The sequence below is a fragment of the Strix uralensis genome, chromosome Z (assembly GCF_047716275.1).
Source record: "Strix uralensis isolate ZFMK-TIS-50842 chromosome Z, bStrUra1, whole genome shotgun sequence".
NCBI lineage: Eukaryota > Metazoa > Chordata > Aves > Strigiformes > Strigidae > Strix > Strix uralensis.
In genome coordinates, this window is record NC_134012.1 from 26903126 (window position 1) to 26917670 (window position 14545).

At 38.5% G+C, this 14545-nt stretch overlaps 2 protein-coding genes across 2 annotated transcripts in view; both read left to right on the forward strand.

Annotated features, from left to right (window-relative positions):
- The window catches only part of ANKRD31 (ankyrin repeat domain 31), a 71465-nt gene that overhangs the window by 10163 nt on the left and 46757 nt on the right, over window positions 1–14545 (forward strand). Inside the window, exons 7-10 of the mRNA XM_074857007.1 lie at window positions 7686–7963; window positions 8280–8407; window positions 11039–11218; window positions 14335–14477. Coding sequence (XP_074713108.1) covers window positions 7686–7963; window positions 8280–8407; window positions 11039–11218; window positions 14335–14477 — 729 coding nt within the window. The remainder of the gene's footprint in view (window positions 1–7685; window positions 7964–8279; window positions 8408–11038; window positions 11219–14334; window positions 14478–14545) is intronic.
- Window positions 4079–4874, forward strand: LOC141937827 (uncharacterized). Its single transcript, XM_074856049.1, has one exon. The coding sequence runs from the start codon at window positions 4254–4256 to the stop codon at window positions 4872–4874; it is 621 nt and encodes a 206-aa protein (XP_074712150.1). The 5' UTR covers window positions 4079–4253.

A 14545-nucleotide genomic window follows, 5' to 3' on the forward strand; every position in this document is an offset into this window, starting at 1 on the left:
CCAGGGCCACCACTTGTAGGAACAGACTTCAGCTCCATTGTGGCCCTAAAGAGGGCCCTTGGATTAAGAAAATGTCTTTAAGAGAAAAACAGCCTAGTTAAAGTGGGACCCACAAACCATACTAGCACTGAATATACTAGTGTGTCAGGGCAGGCATAGGAGGGACTTGAGTAGGAACGAAGCATTGAGGGGAGGGGCCTGTGGGAAAAGGAGGCGCAGTGCTTGCTGCGGGCCAGACCAAATGGTTCTGGGCTGGATGTTCCCCACCCCTGCTTTAAGCCTTCTTGGTGATGACATCGTGGCCACCCAGCAGTCTGCAGACCACAGGTTGAGAACCACCGACATTCCAGTGTGGAGCAGTTTATAGCAGTATGCACTGTAATCATCTGCTGAAATAACCTGCTTAATGCAGAAACCATAGCATTATGACTGTTCCGTCTAGTACCATAGATTGTACCCATGAATAAAGTTAGAATTCCATATAAAATGAGTTTTGCTTCCCTTTTTTCAGGAAGCCTGATTAAGGTTAATGTTAGGGAAAAAACCACTACTTGCTAAAATTCACCAAAGACAAATTTGAGACCAGTATGGCAAATTGTTCATGTAGCAAATATGATTGATTACATGGTCAAGCATCCCTTATCTCGGAACAAAGTAAAAAATGAAGTCCCCATGGCTATTCCTTTTTGAAAAATATACAGCTACCAATATACAACTATAATGCCAAGTTTATTAAATGAAACATTCTTATTGTACAGCATTAATTAAATAAAACAAAATCAAAATGCCTTGAAACAAAGGTTACCTATGATTAAAAGCCTCTGCAGAATAGGCAGGTTGAGTGCATTGAGAATATCTCCAGAGAGGATATTTTATGAGCCTGGGGTAAGAAGGTTGGGATTAGTCGCTTCAGTGAATCATAATTCTTGCATATGCGGTGATGTTGGCACTGGCAAGATTTGAGTGCTGCAGGAAGACCTTTTGTGAGAGGAACCAATGGCCATCACAGGCTTCTGTGTACTGATTTGAAGAAAGGGCAGGACAGACACCTTGACAACCAGCAGTGAGTCACTGGGCATGTCAGTTTTGTGTGTCTATCATTGAAAATACAAGAGAAGTTAAATAATTAGCATAATCTCTGCATAGAAGTCCTGACACCATAAAATGAGTGTTGCCGGGTTTTCTTGATTTTGATGATGTAGCAACTCTGATTTTTGTTGTGGTTAGTCTGCTAATTGTGAGGCCAGTACTGTTAACATCTTCATTAATGGCCTGGAAAACGGAACAGAATGCAACTTCAGTGAGTTCAGGAATGGTACTGGGCGGAGTGACTGATCTACTAGATAGTTGTGTTGCCATTCAGAGGTACCTGGACAGGTTGGAGAACTGGGCAGAGAGGAATCTCAAGTTCAACAGGGGAAATTCAGAGTGCTGCATCTGGGGAGGAATAACCTCAGGCACTAGTACAAGCTGGGGACCAACTGACTGGAAAGTAGCTCTGCAGAGAAGGACCTGGGGATCCTGGTGCACAGTGAGCTGGCCACGAGCCAGCAATATGCCCTTGTGGCAAAGAAGACAAACAATATCCTGGGCTGCATTAGGAAAAGTGGTGTTGGCAAGTAGAGGGAGGTGATCCTCTACTCAGAACTGATAAGGCCACCTCTAGAGCGAGTCCAGTACAGGGCCACAAAGGTGATTAAAGGACTGGTGCATCTGGTTCTGTAAGGCCTGTGACACAGTCCTCCACAATGTCCTTCTCTCTAGATTGAAGAGAGATGGATCTGATGGATGGATGAGGACACCAAGCTGACATATGAGGACACCAGATGACACCAAGCTGAGTGATGCAGTTGACACACCTGAGGGACGGGATGCCATCCAGAGGGACCTGGACAAGCTTGAGAAGTGGGCCTCTGTGAACCTTACAAGGTTCAGCAAGGCCAAGGGCAAGGTCCTGCACCTGGGTCGGGGCAACCGCTGGTATCACCTCTGCTTCATTTCCCTGTCTACCTGCTTCTTCTGGTGCAAGGTCCTGAATCAGCTGAGGCTGGAGTTGACTGTGGCCATGCTCAGCTGTTACCCAGTGTGTGCTTACTGGGTAAGATGGGGAGACAAGACATTTTAGGCTGATGCAGGATTTGTGCCTGGATTAAGGAGCACCATAATTTGGATTTGTACTGGGAATAATTGAGACATGAGGATAGTGGGATTTAAATCGGGGCTTTCAAAATAGTGTGCTCATGCTCAGTGGAAGAGATTCACAGATGCCGTGAGATGATTTGCATTCAAACCCTGAGAAGAATTAGCAACTTTATGCTAAAGAGACACCTTTTTCTCTTTGGCATTCTTCCATAGGAACCCCTTTTTAAAACGAGTTGCATGAATTATAGCTCTTCTGGTGGATGATGGACCTGAACCTGCATTTACCACAATGTTGATATTTTACTGCTGAACTGCTGACTAAGGGGGAATCCTGCTCCTCCTTTGAGTGAAACCTATGTGTATTCAGATCATATTTACCAGACTGGGGTCCACAGGAGAGAGAACTCCCGGTTTTGGTTCAGTTCCCAGCTGACTCAGTCTTGCTACTTCAGCAGCTCTGTTCCTTTTCAACAGACAATTGAAGGTACAGGGACCTTAGGCACTGGGGCTTTATGTGTCTTTATGGGTAAGTGGCACCTGAGAATGGGTTTTAGCGAGGGAAGGTTTTGACTTTTATTATGTTCTGCACATTTTAATTACTTGTAGAGCAAGTCCCACAGGATTTTGCTAACAGAAATGAGTGCTAAAGAAGTTTATGTACCTGTAGTTGGATGGGGGTTTTGTGAACACCAGTCACATTTAAGTGTTGGATTTCAATTTGGCATTTGGGTTTTTAGGATCGTTTCATAAATTAGTCATTTTTGCCTGCCTGATCCTTTTCCATTAATATAAGTGTAAGTTTCACATGCTTTTCAACAAATGCACCAAACCTTTTTCTTAGGAAATTTGTAATATACATACACACAGTTTATACCACAGTTTTTCAAGTACAGAAAGTTATGCCAGTGGGTTTTTTTCCCAGTTGTTTAAAGTCTGCACAAATTAAGAGAAGTGGTCTGAAAGGAAACTGTAATTCAATATAGCAAAGTAAGAAGTAGTCAGTACTTACAAAGGCACAATAAGCTGCAGAGGTACAAGATAGGAAACAGCAGGCTGGGAAATAATTTTTCAACAAAGAATCGGGGATATGTAATGGCTTACAAAATTAATGTGAGTCAATGCTGACAGATTTCTGCCCTTTCTGTTTTATTTTGTGTGAGCTTTATCAAAATAACGTTGCAAGGATTCTTGCACTACCCGATATTGCCGCTTGCTGGCAGCAGGAGTCTAGAAATGTATTAAGAGATTTTCTTAAGATCCAGTATTACTAAGCAACAGTACTATTATATACAAATGTTATATAGAAGAAGTACGGTTTAGGTCTGCTGAGACATCTGATTTTCTCCTGCAGAAGCATTTGAAACAGGGATAGGAAAAAAAATGAAAAAGCTATTAATTGGTATAAAAATGGGTGCATCTGTTGAAAGTGGCTCAAAGTAATTAGAAAAACAACGGAAGTATTACTTATTCAAGAACAGTTACGGTTTTGTGTTACAGTTTTGTGGTTCTGCATTCAGTGTGGAAACTCAAATGTGCAGCCTCCAAACACACTCCTAAGGTTTTGAACCGAAGCTTGTGAGGCACAAATGCTCCATACCTATGTGGGATCCACATAAACACATAAACAAAACTCATATATTGTGTTTTACTAACTATGCTTTTTATATTATTGTGAATATGTTCACTTTCACTATTTCTGGGTGACAGAAATTTTTAATGCCTTTCTTCTAAAGCCCTTTAACACCCTCAGGTCATTGGCAATGGCATAATAGCTTTGACTTTGTAACAGGTTTAGTCTTTCTTACTCTGAATTTTCACTGCTAGGGAAGTCAGCGGCTGAAGTGCTCTGCTTTTGAAGCTGAGACCTCAGTCTAACCCTTGTTAAGAAATTGTATGAGTTCTTAGGGAAGGCTTTGAGTCTTGTAGTTCATGCAAAAATTGCAAAAAAAAAAAAAAATATATGGATGACTTCTAAAGTGAACATTGATTACATGCCTTTAGAAAAAGTTGTTCCATCACTTTTTGTAAACATTTTTTCTAATGTTTAGATTTCAGGGAAATCAAGTAATCAAGATCTCTCTCCAGAAATAAGCCTCTGTCTAGATACCCTTATGGAGGATATAACAATGGTTCCAAAGGAACAGACACCACAAGATAGATTTCTGCATGTTTTAGAAGATTGCCAGATAACCTTCATGACCATTATTGACACAGATAACAGAGTAAAAGAACATTCCTCTAATAATGATACAGATCTTTCACCGGCATCCCCAGGGAAGATTTTCGTGGAAGCATTCAGTGAACATAGTATAGAGACTGGTGAATTTGAAATCAGTGATTTGTTGAGATCCGTCAGTGATTCTGAGAGTCTGAAAACGATAAGCCTATTACCTGACAAGTTGGAGTGTCAGGGTCATGCCTTTTCCATTGATACATCAGCAGATGAGAGCAGTGGTGCCCTGCCAGTACAGCTTGTGACAGCTCTGAATGCCTTGTCAGGATCTGTAGTACGACCTGTCACTTCTGTAGTGCCAAATAAGAGACAGCTTAACACTGAGGGAGAGCAGTTAAATTCAGAACCCAGTATTCCCCGGTTAGATGATGACCATACACAAATAACAAACGTGATTGAGCCTCAGCTTGTTACAATTCAGGTGGAAGAAATAAAAGCCTTATCAGGATCTAAATTGCAGAGGACAACAAATGAGCAAGTATACACACATTTTAATTAATATTTTAAAATCTGTGTTTATCATAAATTATTTTATAGAATAGCCAAATTACTTGGAGATGTGAATCTTAGGGAAGAATAATCTGGCATCAGTAATTTACATGTTTATTACATTTCAATTGGTTTTGTTTTAAAAGTCCAGTAGTGTTTTTCTGTTTTGATATATCCATGTTATAAAAATGGCTGAGCTTGCTCGGATGGGAAATGCTAGTAAAGTTAAATCAGTGACTGCCATGGAAGTCTAGAATCAGTATGGGAATTTCAAAAACTCCTGGTCCCCTGTACATCATCTGTGTCTCACAGTCTCTCCAAGGGGAATTCCAAAACACTATTCTGTTTTTTCATTGTAGTGCACTGGCATATACTAGCCAATTTCAACTCTAGGTTCCTACCCCATCTGGTTCTGTTTTTTTCTCCAGGCTATAGTATCCTGTGTTCTGCTATCATAGTTCTCACTGCTGTAGCATACAAATGCTTTGCAAGTATCACAAAAGAAATTGTATCTATGTCCCTCCTGTAGACTAGAAAGATTACTTACAGGGATTTTTCACATGTATACTTAGAAGTGCATTTATTTTGTTTAGTTCTGCCTATGTGAGACTTACAGAAAAAATTGAGGCATGGTTTTATTGTCATGTCTTCCTGTGAAGAAGCCAGTATGTATGGATACAATATGTGAGCTTCCTTTCTGTTTTCTTCTCTTACCCTGTGCTGTTCTCTCCACAGTGTTATGTCCTGTGCTGTAAAGGTGATCTGGAATAGATCATTTGGATTCAACAACACACATGCAAAAATCTGGAGAGGAACACAAAGGGAAAGCAGTACTATAGTCTCCTTCTGTTTAGGTTATAAGGGAAAGAGAAGGACACATAGGAGATGTATGTTTATGCTATAGAGTGTAGTAGATGGCCCTTGTAAACCTGGAATCAGATTCTCAGCTTTGTGTTGTCTTCGAATAATCTGGAGCTGCAAATCAATGGTCAACCATGTATTACTAGCTATTTAAGGTGGCTTTGCTTCCTCACAGTGGCATAAAGCATCCGAAGACTATGAACTAGTTTTGTCTTTTGCTGGTAGTATTAACTGAATATAACTGTATATAAAAAAATGTGCCACAAAGGTTGCTAATTTCAAGGTGCTAAAAGGTCTCTAGGCTAATTATCTCAGAACCATAGCAATTTGCAACACTCTTTCACAGAAGTGTTGATTTCTGAAATTTGTAGCACAGCTGTGTGAAACCTAATGATTAGGTTTACTCAATATTGCAGTTAAGATTGTGAAACAGGGTCCTGTGGGAATGGGGATCTTTAACCTCTTGACAATTAATAATTGATTTTAGCTTTTTTTATGCCTCCATCTGCTGTTCTTGAAGGCAGAAAGTAGGGAGACAATTTTAGGATGAAAAAATCCCAGTTAATTTTGTAGTAGCTGGTTGTAGTCTAACAGTATATTGCTTACCTTGGCCTTTTCTCATCCTTGTTGTGGTGAAACAAGTACCCAAAAGAGGGAGAGCCCGTACTGTCCTGTAGATGCAAGCAGGATGCTGAATTGCCCATTTACTTTAATATATGTTTCCTTATAAAGCAAGTGGCTTTTTCTTCCTGTTTAAAATGTTTTCTTCTTGTTCTCTAACCCTCTTCCCATAGCAGATGCAATGCCATGGAAAGTCCTTCCTTGGTAGTTTTCTGAATGGAAATATTTGGTTTTCCCCAACTGCCATGTTAACATGCATCATCTCTTGACATGGAGGAACCACTTCTGGGAATGCAGTTCACCTCTTCAGTAGCCTCTCTGTTGAATATGGCAATTAAAAAAATAAAGCATCAAATCCTCCATTTCGGACTAACAAGTTCTCCCACATCACTGTGAAAGAATTTGTATGCATGTGTGCTGAGGGTGTGTCCTAAGAGCTTTCAGCATTACTCAAGTGTGTAATAAGCTAATGAGTACCCAGGTTTCAGCAGCTTGAGTGATACTCAGCAGCACATCACACTCACTTGACTATACCAGTGAGTAAACTCAAGTCAATCAAATTAACTGCCATATGATGATGTATCTTTAGGGTGGGATTTCTCTCTGTTAGAGATGAGCCTCTGGTATACACCAATCACTTAGGTTCCCCTTTGCACAACTTAGGACACGGTGAATCACCATCATTTCCGAAAGTAGCTCTTCCTTTTCACCAATGGTAGGGGTAACAAAGTGCATAGTGTCATCTAGATGCCTGGCTTTTAGAAGGCTGAAGGTAGGTGAAGTGAATCTCATCTGTTGTGGCTGTAGCTCAGGGGTGGTATGTCTTTAGAAGGAACTTCTCAGCTGGGAGTTAGCGAACCTCAGGTGAAACATGGTTCTTGATCTTTTGCATGTTTCTAGCCTTGTGCAAGAGTGAGATAAGGTGAACTAGCTTAAGACATCTTAAACATCACTTTATTTTTTAGGACAGGAATTCATGTCTGTAGGAAAGTGAAATGTCCAACCAAACAATAAGTCATATGTCCAACCAAACAACTTTCATATAGTAACGACTTCTGCTTACTGTCAGCCAGCCTAGATTTAGTATTTAAGTTGTGATTCTGAGTATCCTAATTTCCTTGGCAAATTCTGCCAGGGGTACATGGTGTGGCATACTACTTCAGGAGTGCGTCTCCTATGGCAGTCTCTCATACCTGTAGAATTTTAGTTATTCACTTAAGCAACCCCTCCATTGTCTGTGAGCACACATATAATTTATAAGATAGGGTTCTTGGAGCTCTTACTTGTCTTTTTAACTGTATGCTTACCAGTTGCTTGTAATATTTCTTTTTTGTCACAGCCTGTGGGTGATCAGCAGAGAGAGAAAGAAGTAATTTCAGATTACCAGGGTGCCACTCCTAGTGAAAAGCAAACTAATGAAGGAAGTTCACATCCAGTGGAGGCTGCAGCGTGTGCATATACAGCCCAAACAACACCAAGGAAAGAGATACAGTTAAGAGAGACCTCCTCAAGAAAGTGCAGAGATCTTGTTTCCAGTCATCGCCAAATACTAGAAGAGACTCAGCAGAGGATGTCTCACAGTGGCAGTACAACAGGGAACAAAGCTAAGGATTTTGAGTATGACAAAAGCATGCATAATAATTTTTAAATTATTATTTTAAATTAATGTAACAAATACAATGCATACAGAGTAGTCACTCCTCGTGAATGACTAAATGATCAAAAGGTAAAGGTTTTACCTTTTATTTAAAGATCTTAGTTTCTCTCCTGATTTACTCTTTCTTCAGTACTACCTAAGTTAGCCTATATACTTGCATGCTATTACAGATTTCCTTTTAAAATCAATTATATTCCCATTCTTAGCTCTACTATAGGCATTGATTCATATAGAGAAGAGAATATTTTTGTTGATTCTATGTAAATCTCTTGTCAGTAAAATTCAGAAATCTACTTCTAAAGACAAGCAGGATCTAGAAATCAACATATGCCAAAAAATAACTCTGAATGAGGTTAGAAAAGCTGAGCAGAGAAGAAGGAGTACGAGGATCAAAAACAAACAGAGTAAGATATTCTCTGATGTTTATCATACAGAGTATTTTTTTATTTGAACAACTACATTGGATCAATATAATTCATAACCTTTCCAATATATTGTGGCATGGATTTCTTTTAAAAAGATGGTATAAACATTCATTTTAATAAAATTATTTATGATTTCCCTCACTTGTTTAAACCTACGTTACAGTTGACTTATTTACATAAGCTCCTTAAGAATCATGAGAATTTTTTCAGGATGCAATTTTTATCAGAGTGTTATATATGAAAAAGTTAAGGTGTATTCTGAAAAGCAGAAGAAAAATGTTTTCATGCAGAGTGAAAATGTAGATCCTGATCTACATTTATATATACTTCTATAATGTAGTAGTCTGTGTGCAATATCATTCTGAGGGCAGTGCCATGCCCAAGAATTGAACTATACAAAGTGGTTTATTCTGTTTTGAATGCCTGTTGTTGTTATCCTGTCTGTTTTAAATATAGGTTTGTGGGGTCTTCACTACCACAATCATGGAGCACTCTTTGAAGTATTTTTCCTTGCAGTGTGCTTTGTCAGAGAGAAAGATTGCTGTTTTTCATCCTTTGAAGATGCAGGCAGAGAAATTCTTTGCCTTGTAGAGGAAGTGTGTAGAATACAGAATTTCCTCACTTAAGTGCTCACTCCAGCACCTTTAAGATTGGGGTCTTACAAAGTGTTTCTTTTGTTTAAGCCTACTCAGTCTGGATTTGTCAATGCACGTACAATCATTTAAACAGCTTACAAAGTTTAGAAGTATTTGAACTGTAGCAACTGCATTATAGATCTTAGAAAATATGAATAATTCTACGTCCAATTAACAAACCTCTTTTGCATGGTTTTCATTATTCCCGGTGAAAGCACCATTTTTATGAGATTTAAAGTTGTATGACTAACTGCTCATCTATTTCACGTTGGCTTACTAGTTTTCACTCAGAAAGCTGGTGGTTTTTTTTTTTTTTAGCATGATTTCTGCCAGGAGTCACACTGACTGTAGAGGTAGCTTTGTGTTAATCCAACCTGTCAAGTTTACCTCCCTTTTGCATCAGACCTAGCAATCAGGAGCCTGTGAATCATCTTGGTTTGCTAATTCACTGGAAAAACAGTCCCACAAAAAGTTTTGGTTTGGATCTGCAAACATCAGTTGTTTTGCACAAGGTCAGACACAAGGAAGGCACTAGGGAAGGCAAGGTAGAAGTGATGGGAAATAGATCCTATTGAAGTAAAGATCTAAATTCATTTAAGTGTAACATAAACCTGGACTGTTTTCTGTGTATGTCTGTGAGGTTTAGTCCCTCCTGAACTGCTTGACTAGTTTAGACCAGCTTTGACTAGGGACTGCAGTATCTTAAATGATTAAGGTCTTGCAAGGCTGGACAGATAGAGAAGAGAGACTGTCCATGTGCTCAGCTGAGGGAAAGTCCTGTGTAAACCCATATCTATTAGATTCTAAAAATCTACACAGGATCAAGAACTTAATATGGTTGGGAATTAGTCTGACCTCACAGTACTATCACCATTCGCTAAACAGCAGAGAACAGCAGAGACATCAGGCTTTGTGTGTGACTACTGTAGGAGAATTATGTGTTTTAAGGTCATACTTAAAATGTCTATTTTGGACACCCAGGTGGAGTTTTAGGGCTAGTGAGCCACACCTGCTACAGCTTGTGGAGAGGAGCAGTGTATAAAGCCTGCTGTCCCAAAGTTTTTCACTAGTAGATCAATTAATGGCCTAGGCCATGCACTGTGCTTTCCTGCAGGTGATCCTCCTGTCCTTTCCTTCCTCCGTTCTTTCTTCCCTCCCTTTTTTTCAGTAGAGGCACTAGCCACGATGCTCTTTTGTGTGGTATGAAGGGATGCTGGGATGGCACTGCTGGTGAAGTACAGAACAGCTCCTCTAAGTACTGGAAATAATTTCACTCAAGATGAAAACTGTCATGAGAGCATAATGGGAGATAGTGTTTGTTTTGTAAAATAATAAACTAAAAATTAAAAATAGTATCTTTTGCATTTTATTTTTTACATTTAGGCCTTGTATTCCCAAGCGACTGTTCACCTTTTGCTCACTGCAGAAGTGGCTGAGCTGGTTGTGAAGTAATGGGGAAAAGTAATCTGAGGGAGCTAATCTCAATGACTATCCTGGTGTAAATACTCCTTGGTTATGAAGTGAAGGTTTTAAAACACAAATGAGTACAAAAGAACTGCTGGTAAATTTGACTTTTAAAAAGATAGATTATTGTATAACTGACTAGCTATTGAAATACTTGTATTGTAATAAATTGTAACCTAGAATAGCAGTTTTATCATCCAGTAGAAAAAAATGCACTTTGCAAAAATATCATTAAAAAGGGAAAAGTCTAATCTTAACATGCTCTTACGAAGACATGTTCCTATGTGTTGAATTTCAGTTGGAGTTTTGTTACAGAATTCACTATGGCAAGTTTTATTTAATGATATTGTTATTTAATTGGTAATGTGTTTTTTGAGATGTTCATTTCTGCTAGATTGAATGAACGTTTTTTCTTCAGAAAGCCTGTTCATTTACTGTAATGCAAAGTGAAGCCAAAATAAGAGAGGAAAGATATCTTTCTGTTCAACAGATCTTTTACATTACTTTTCAGGACAAGAAGCCTTTGGTAGGAATTCTGTAAAACCTGCTTGCCATGTTTCACTTTCAACAATCAATAGGAGGAATAAGTATGGTGAGACCTTACTGCATAAAGCTGTTACTCATCAAGATGTAGACCTTGTATGTAACATAATAAAAGCCGGTGGAAATGTAAATGTTCAGGATTATGCTGGTAAGTTGCAACTGTATTGAAATACTATTTTCAGAACAAGTGTCTACCTATAACTAATAAAAGTGCATAGTATAAGTTTGTGCACTGGACAAGACTGTAGGTTTGTGACCAGTCAGTAGATTATTAAATTTTTATTGGTTCAACTTGGTAATTGTTCATGAGAAAATACATAGACCTATGTATAAAAGTATATTAAAGAAAATTTTGTGGAAAAAGTAAGCACTTAAAAAATTGCAAAGTGATGCAATTAAGCCTTAACCTTAATTCAAGAATGTTGTGCATGCTTATCACAAAACAGTCCCTTAATTAAATAATCAATATAAAGTTTTTTAAAGATTTCTTTTTTGGTCCATTTCAGTGACCAACTTGACATGCCAAGATTTAGATTTTCCAATTTAATTTTTCAGGGACTCTGATTTTACCCCTTGCACCTTAAAGGAAGTTGTAGCTTCATAATTTAGCACTGCTTTTATTTTGTAAAGTTGTGAGTGCTTGGTATTTTGCATTTTCACTTGGGCACCAAAAAAACCCAATGACAAATAGCGGCCAGATGTGAATGTTTCGATTGAGGCAATCCATCTTACCTATGTGTGATACTGTCTTGTCACAGACATTGCCACATCCAAAAGTATCAGTTGGTGGTTTCAGATGTAGGACTGTTCCCTGTTTTGCAGTTCTCTGTCTCATGCATTAGACTCTTACAAACTTCCATAACAAAAGAGAAAATGGTTTCACAGACAGCTGGCTCATTTAGTAGAAAACGGTGATTGATTCTTAGAGTCTTTCCCTCCTGTGCAGTGACTAGGATTTCACAACTGTTCCATGGGAACAAATAAAAAGTGTTCTGCTGTTAAAGGCTATTGCATAATGCAGGCATTTAACAGACCAAAATTAAGGTAGAAATTCTCTGTCTTCTGCAATATATTGCGATAGATTGGGTCAGCAGCAATTTTCAGACTTATATAGCATAGGACTCTGGCACTTGAGCTAACAGAGTGATTCATAATGTGTGTTAACTTGTGCTAGAGGTAGATGAGAAAACATTTTGCTGGTGGTTTTCAAAGCTACCTGCTGACAACAGAGAAAATCTGATAGTGTGGATTCAGCTGCAGCCTCTGTGGGCAAGTTTACTAAAGTGCCCTGGTTCCAGTTTTTGGCCTCACAGCTGCTTCGTTTTTCTGCTTTTTGCATGTTTTGCCAGGCCGCTGTTTCTTCATCCCCTGGCCTCTGGCTGCTATTTTCTGATGTAAAAGGAGCACAATTGCACAAAATACGTTTTAGTTGAACTCCTTGAAAAGATGAGAGGCTGACCTGGCCCCATTTCTTTCTTTTTTGGTGAGGGAGGTGTAATGAGAAAGAAGTAGGGTTGCCAGACCTGTGCCGTTTTGAAACACACTTCCATCTCACTTTCTTTGGGAATAATTGTTCTAATTATTCTGCCTTTTTCTCTTCCTTTAAAGTCCTCCACCAGTGATTATCTATATATTAGGCTAGTATTTTTCCCTATTTCTGTGCTACAGTACTCTACTTCAGTACTTTCTTGAGTTCTTGGATTCTTTGGGGGTTTTTTTAAGTTTTTTATTTCCTGGACATCAGCATGTAGGATAGGAACAGCATGGTAGAGATACTATCTGTGCTTTCAGATTGAGTCTTAATTCACAGTGTCTTGAGGCAGCTGCAAAACAGTTGCAATGAGGCTTGTGTTTCTCCTTGGTCTGGAGCATGCACGGTGTCCTTGGAGGATCATGTTGCTAAACTCGAATGATCATCAGCTGAACATGTTGCAGGTTCAATTTTTCAGGGGCTTATTAGTATATCAGAGGATACTTTTTACTGAGAGAGAAATAGGTCCTTTCCCCTAAGTTAACCTTTTTTTATCCTCCCCTTAACAGATTTCAAGGTTTTGCTCCAGAATATGGAGTTACTAGAGTTTCTTAGTGAAATAGGCTCTATAAAATGCAAGTAAAATGTTTTACAGGTGATACTGTTAAATAACATTCATCTTGAAGTACTGTCAACATTAGGCAATGTAGTTAAAACTTAGTTGAGTTTCAGGCGTTCGGAGATAAAGCCTAGTAGCACAAAATTTTTGGACAACCTGATGCAACATCCTGTGCCCATAATAAACCCAATTCTATACAAGTATACAATATTCTGGATTGGGTGATGTATAAGAGAGCCTCAAGAGTTTCTCTTTTCAATGAAAAGAAGATAATTTTGGTTAATGGAAGCAGAACAGTCTCAATAAGAACAGTCTCATATTAGTATGTGAATTAGGTTGAGACAACCTTCTGAGAATGGGAGATGGTTGAAGAGTAAGGCTGTCCATCAAAATGATATTCCGGAGGGCATGCTGGTTTAAGAGCTGGAAGATAGGAAATGGAAGATCCTCTGTCTTTTTCCCTTTTCTCAGCATACAAAAAACTGTCACATAACGAATGTTTTAAGGAGCTGATGCAAGGCTATGCTAAACCCAGTTCAAAGGCTTACATTCCATCTTTTATTTTTCCTCAACACCTCCTTCATGGAGTAGCATTGTTCTGTGGGTCATGAAGATCATATATCTTGGTTTATTCCATATAGCTGGGAATGGATATAGAATTTTAGTAAGATTTTTTTTCATTGCTTGCTTTGGACACTTGAACCATTCTTGGATAGTGTTAAAAACAATTTTTGTTTGACAGTAAAGACTCCAGGTCTGTATTCTGTCTCTTCTTTCTGACTTTCCCTCTTCAGCACGGCTATGTAAATAAGAGTGCCATGAAAAATTGTCTTTTTCTTAAAACAGCATATACATTTTATTCAGAGAGAAATTATGAAGATGGGGGTGGAATAATTTTTATTCTCATCTTTCATGACAGAACTATAAAATCTAAAACTAACATTGTTACAGCGGCACCTGGTTCTTCAGTAAGTGCAAATTTTTACAAAAGAATGAGCTCTCCCAACCCTTGTGACCTTTTCATAAACATTTCTTCATGCAAGTTATTGTAAAATGCATCAGTTTTTACCTTTTCAGTATACTCTCTGAAGTACTTATCAAATAGACAACCTAAAACTGAGATAAATTTTTATGAATTATTTCACCCAGATGTGAAATAATTTCTTTTTCGTAGGCTGGACTGCACTACATAAAGCAAGTGTGAAAGGCTTTTATGGAATAGCAAATGAGCTTTTGAAAGCAGGAGCTGATGTTAATGCTAGAGGAAATGAACAAATAACACCATTGCAAGATGCAGTTGAAGAAGGCCACTATAAGGTATATTCCAAAATGAACAAAAATTATGGTTTAGGAATAGAAATTATTGTGGTTGGGTCCAGAAGGTC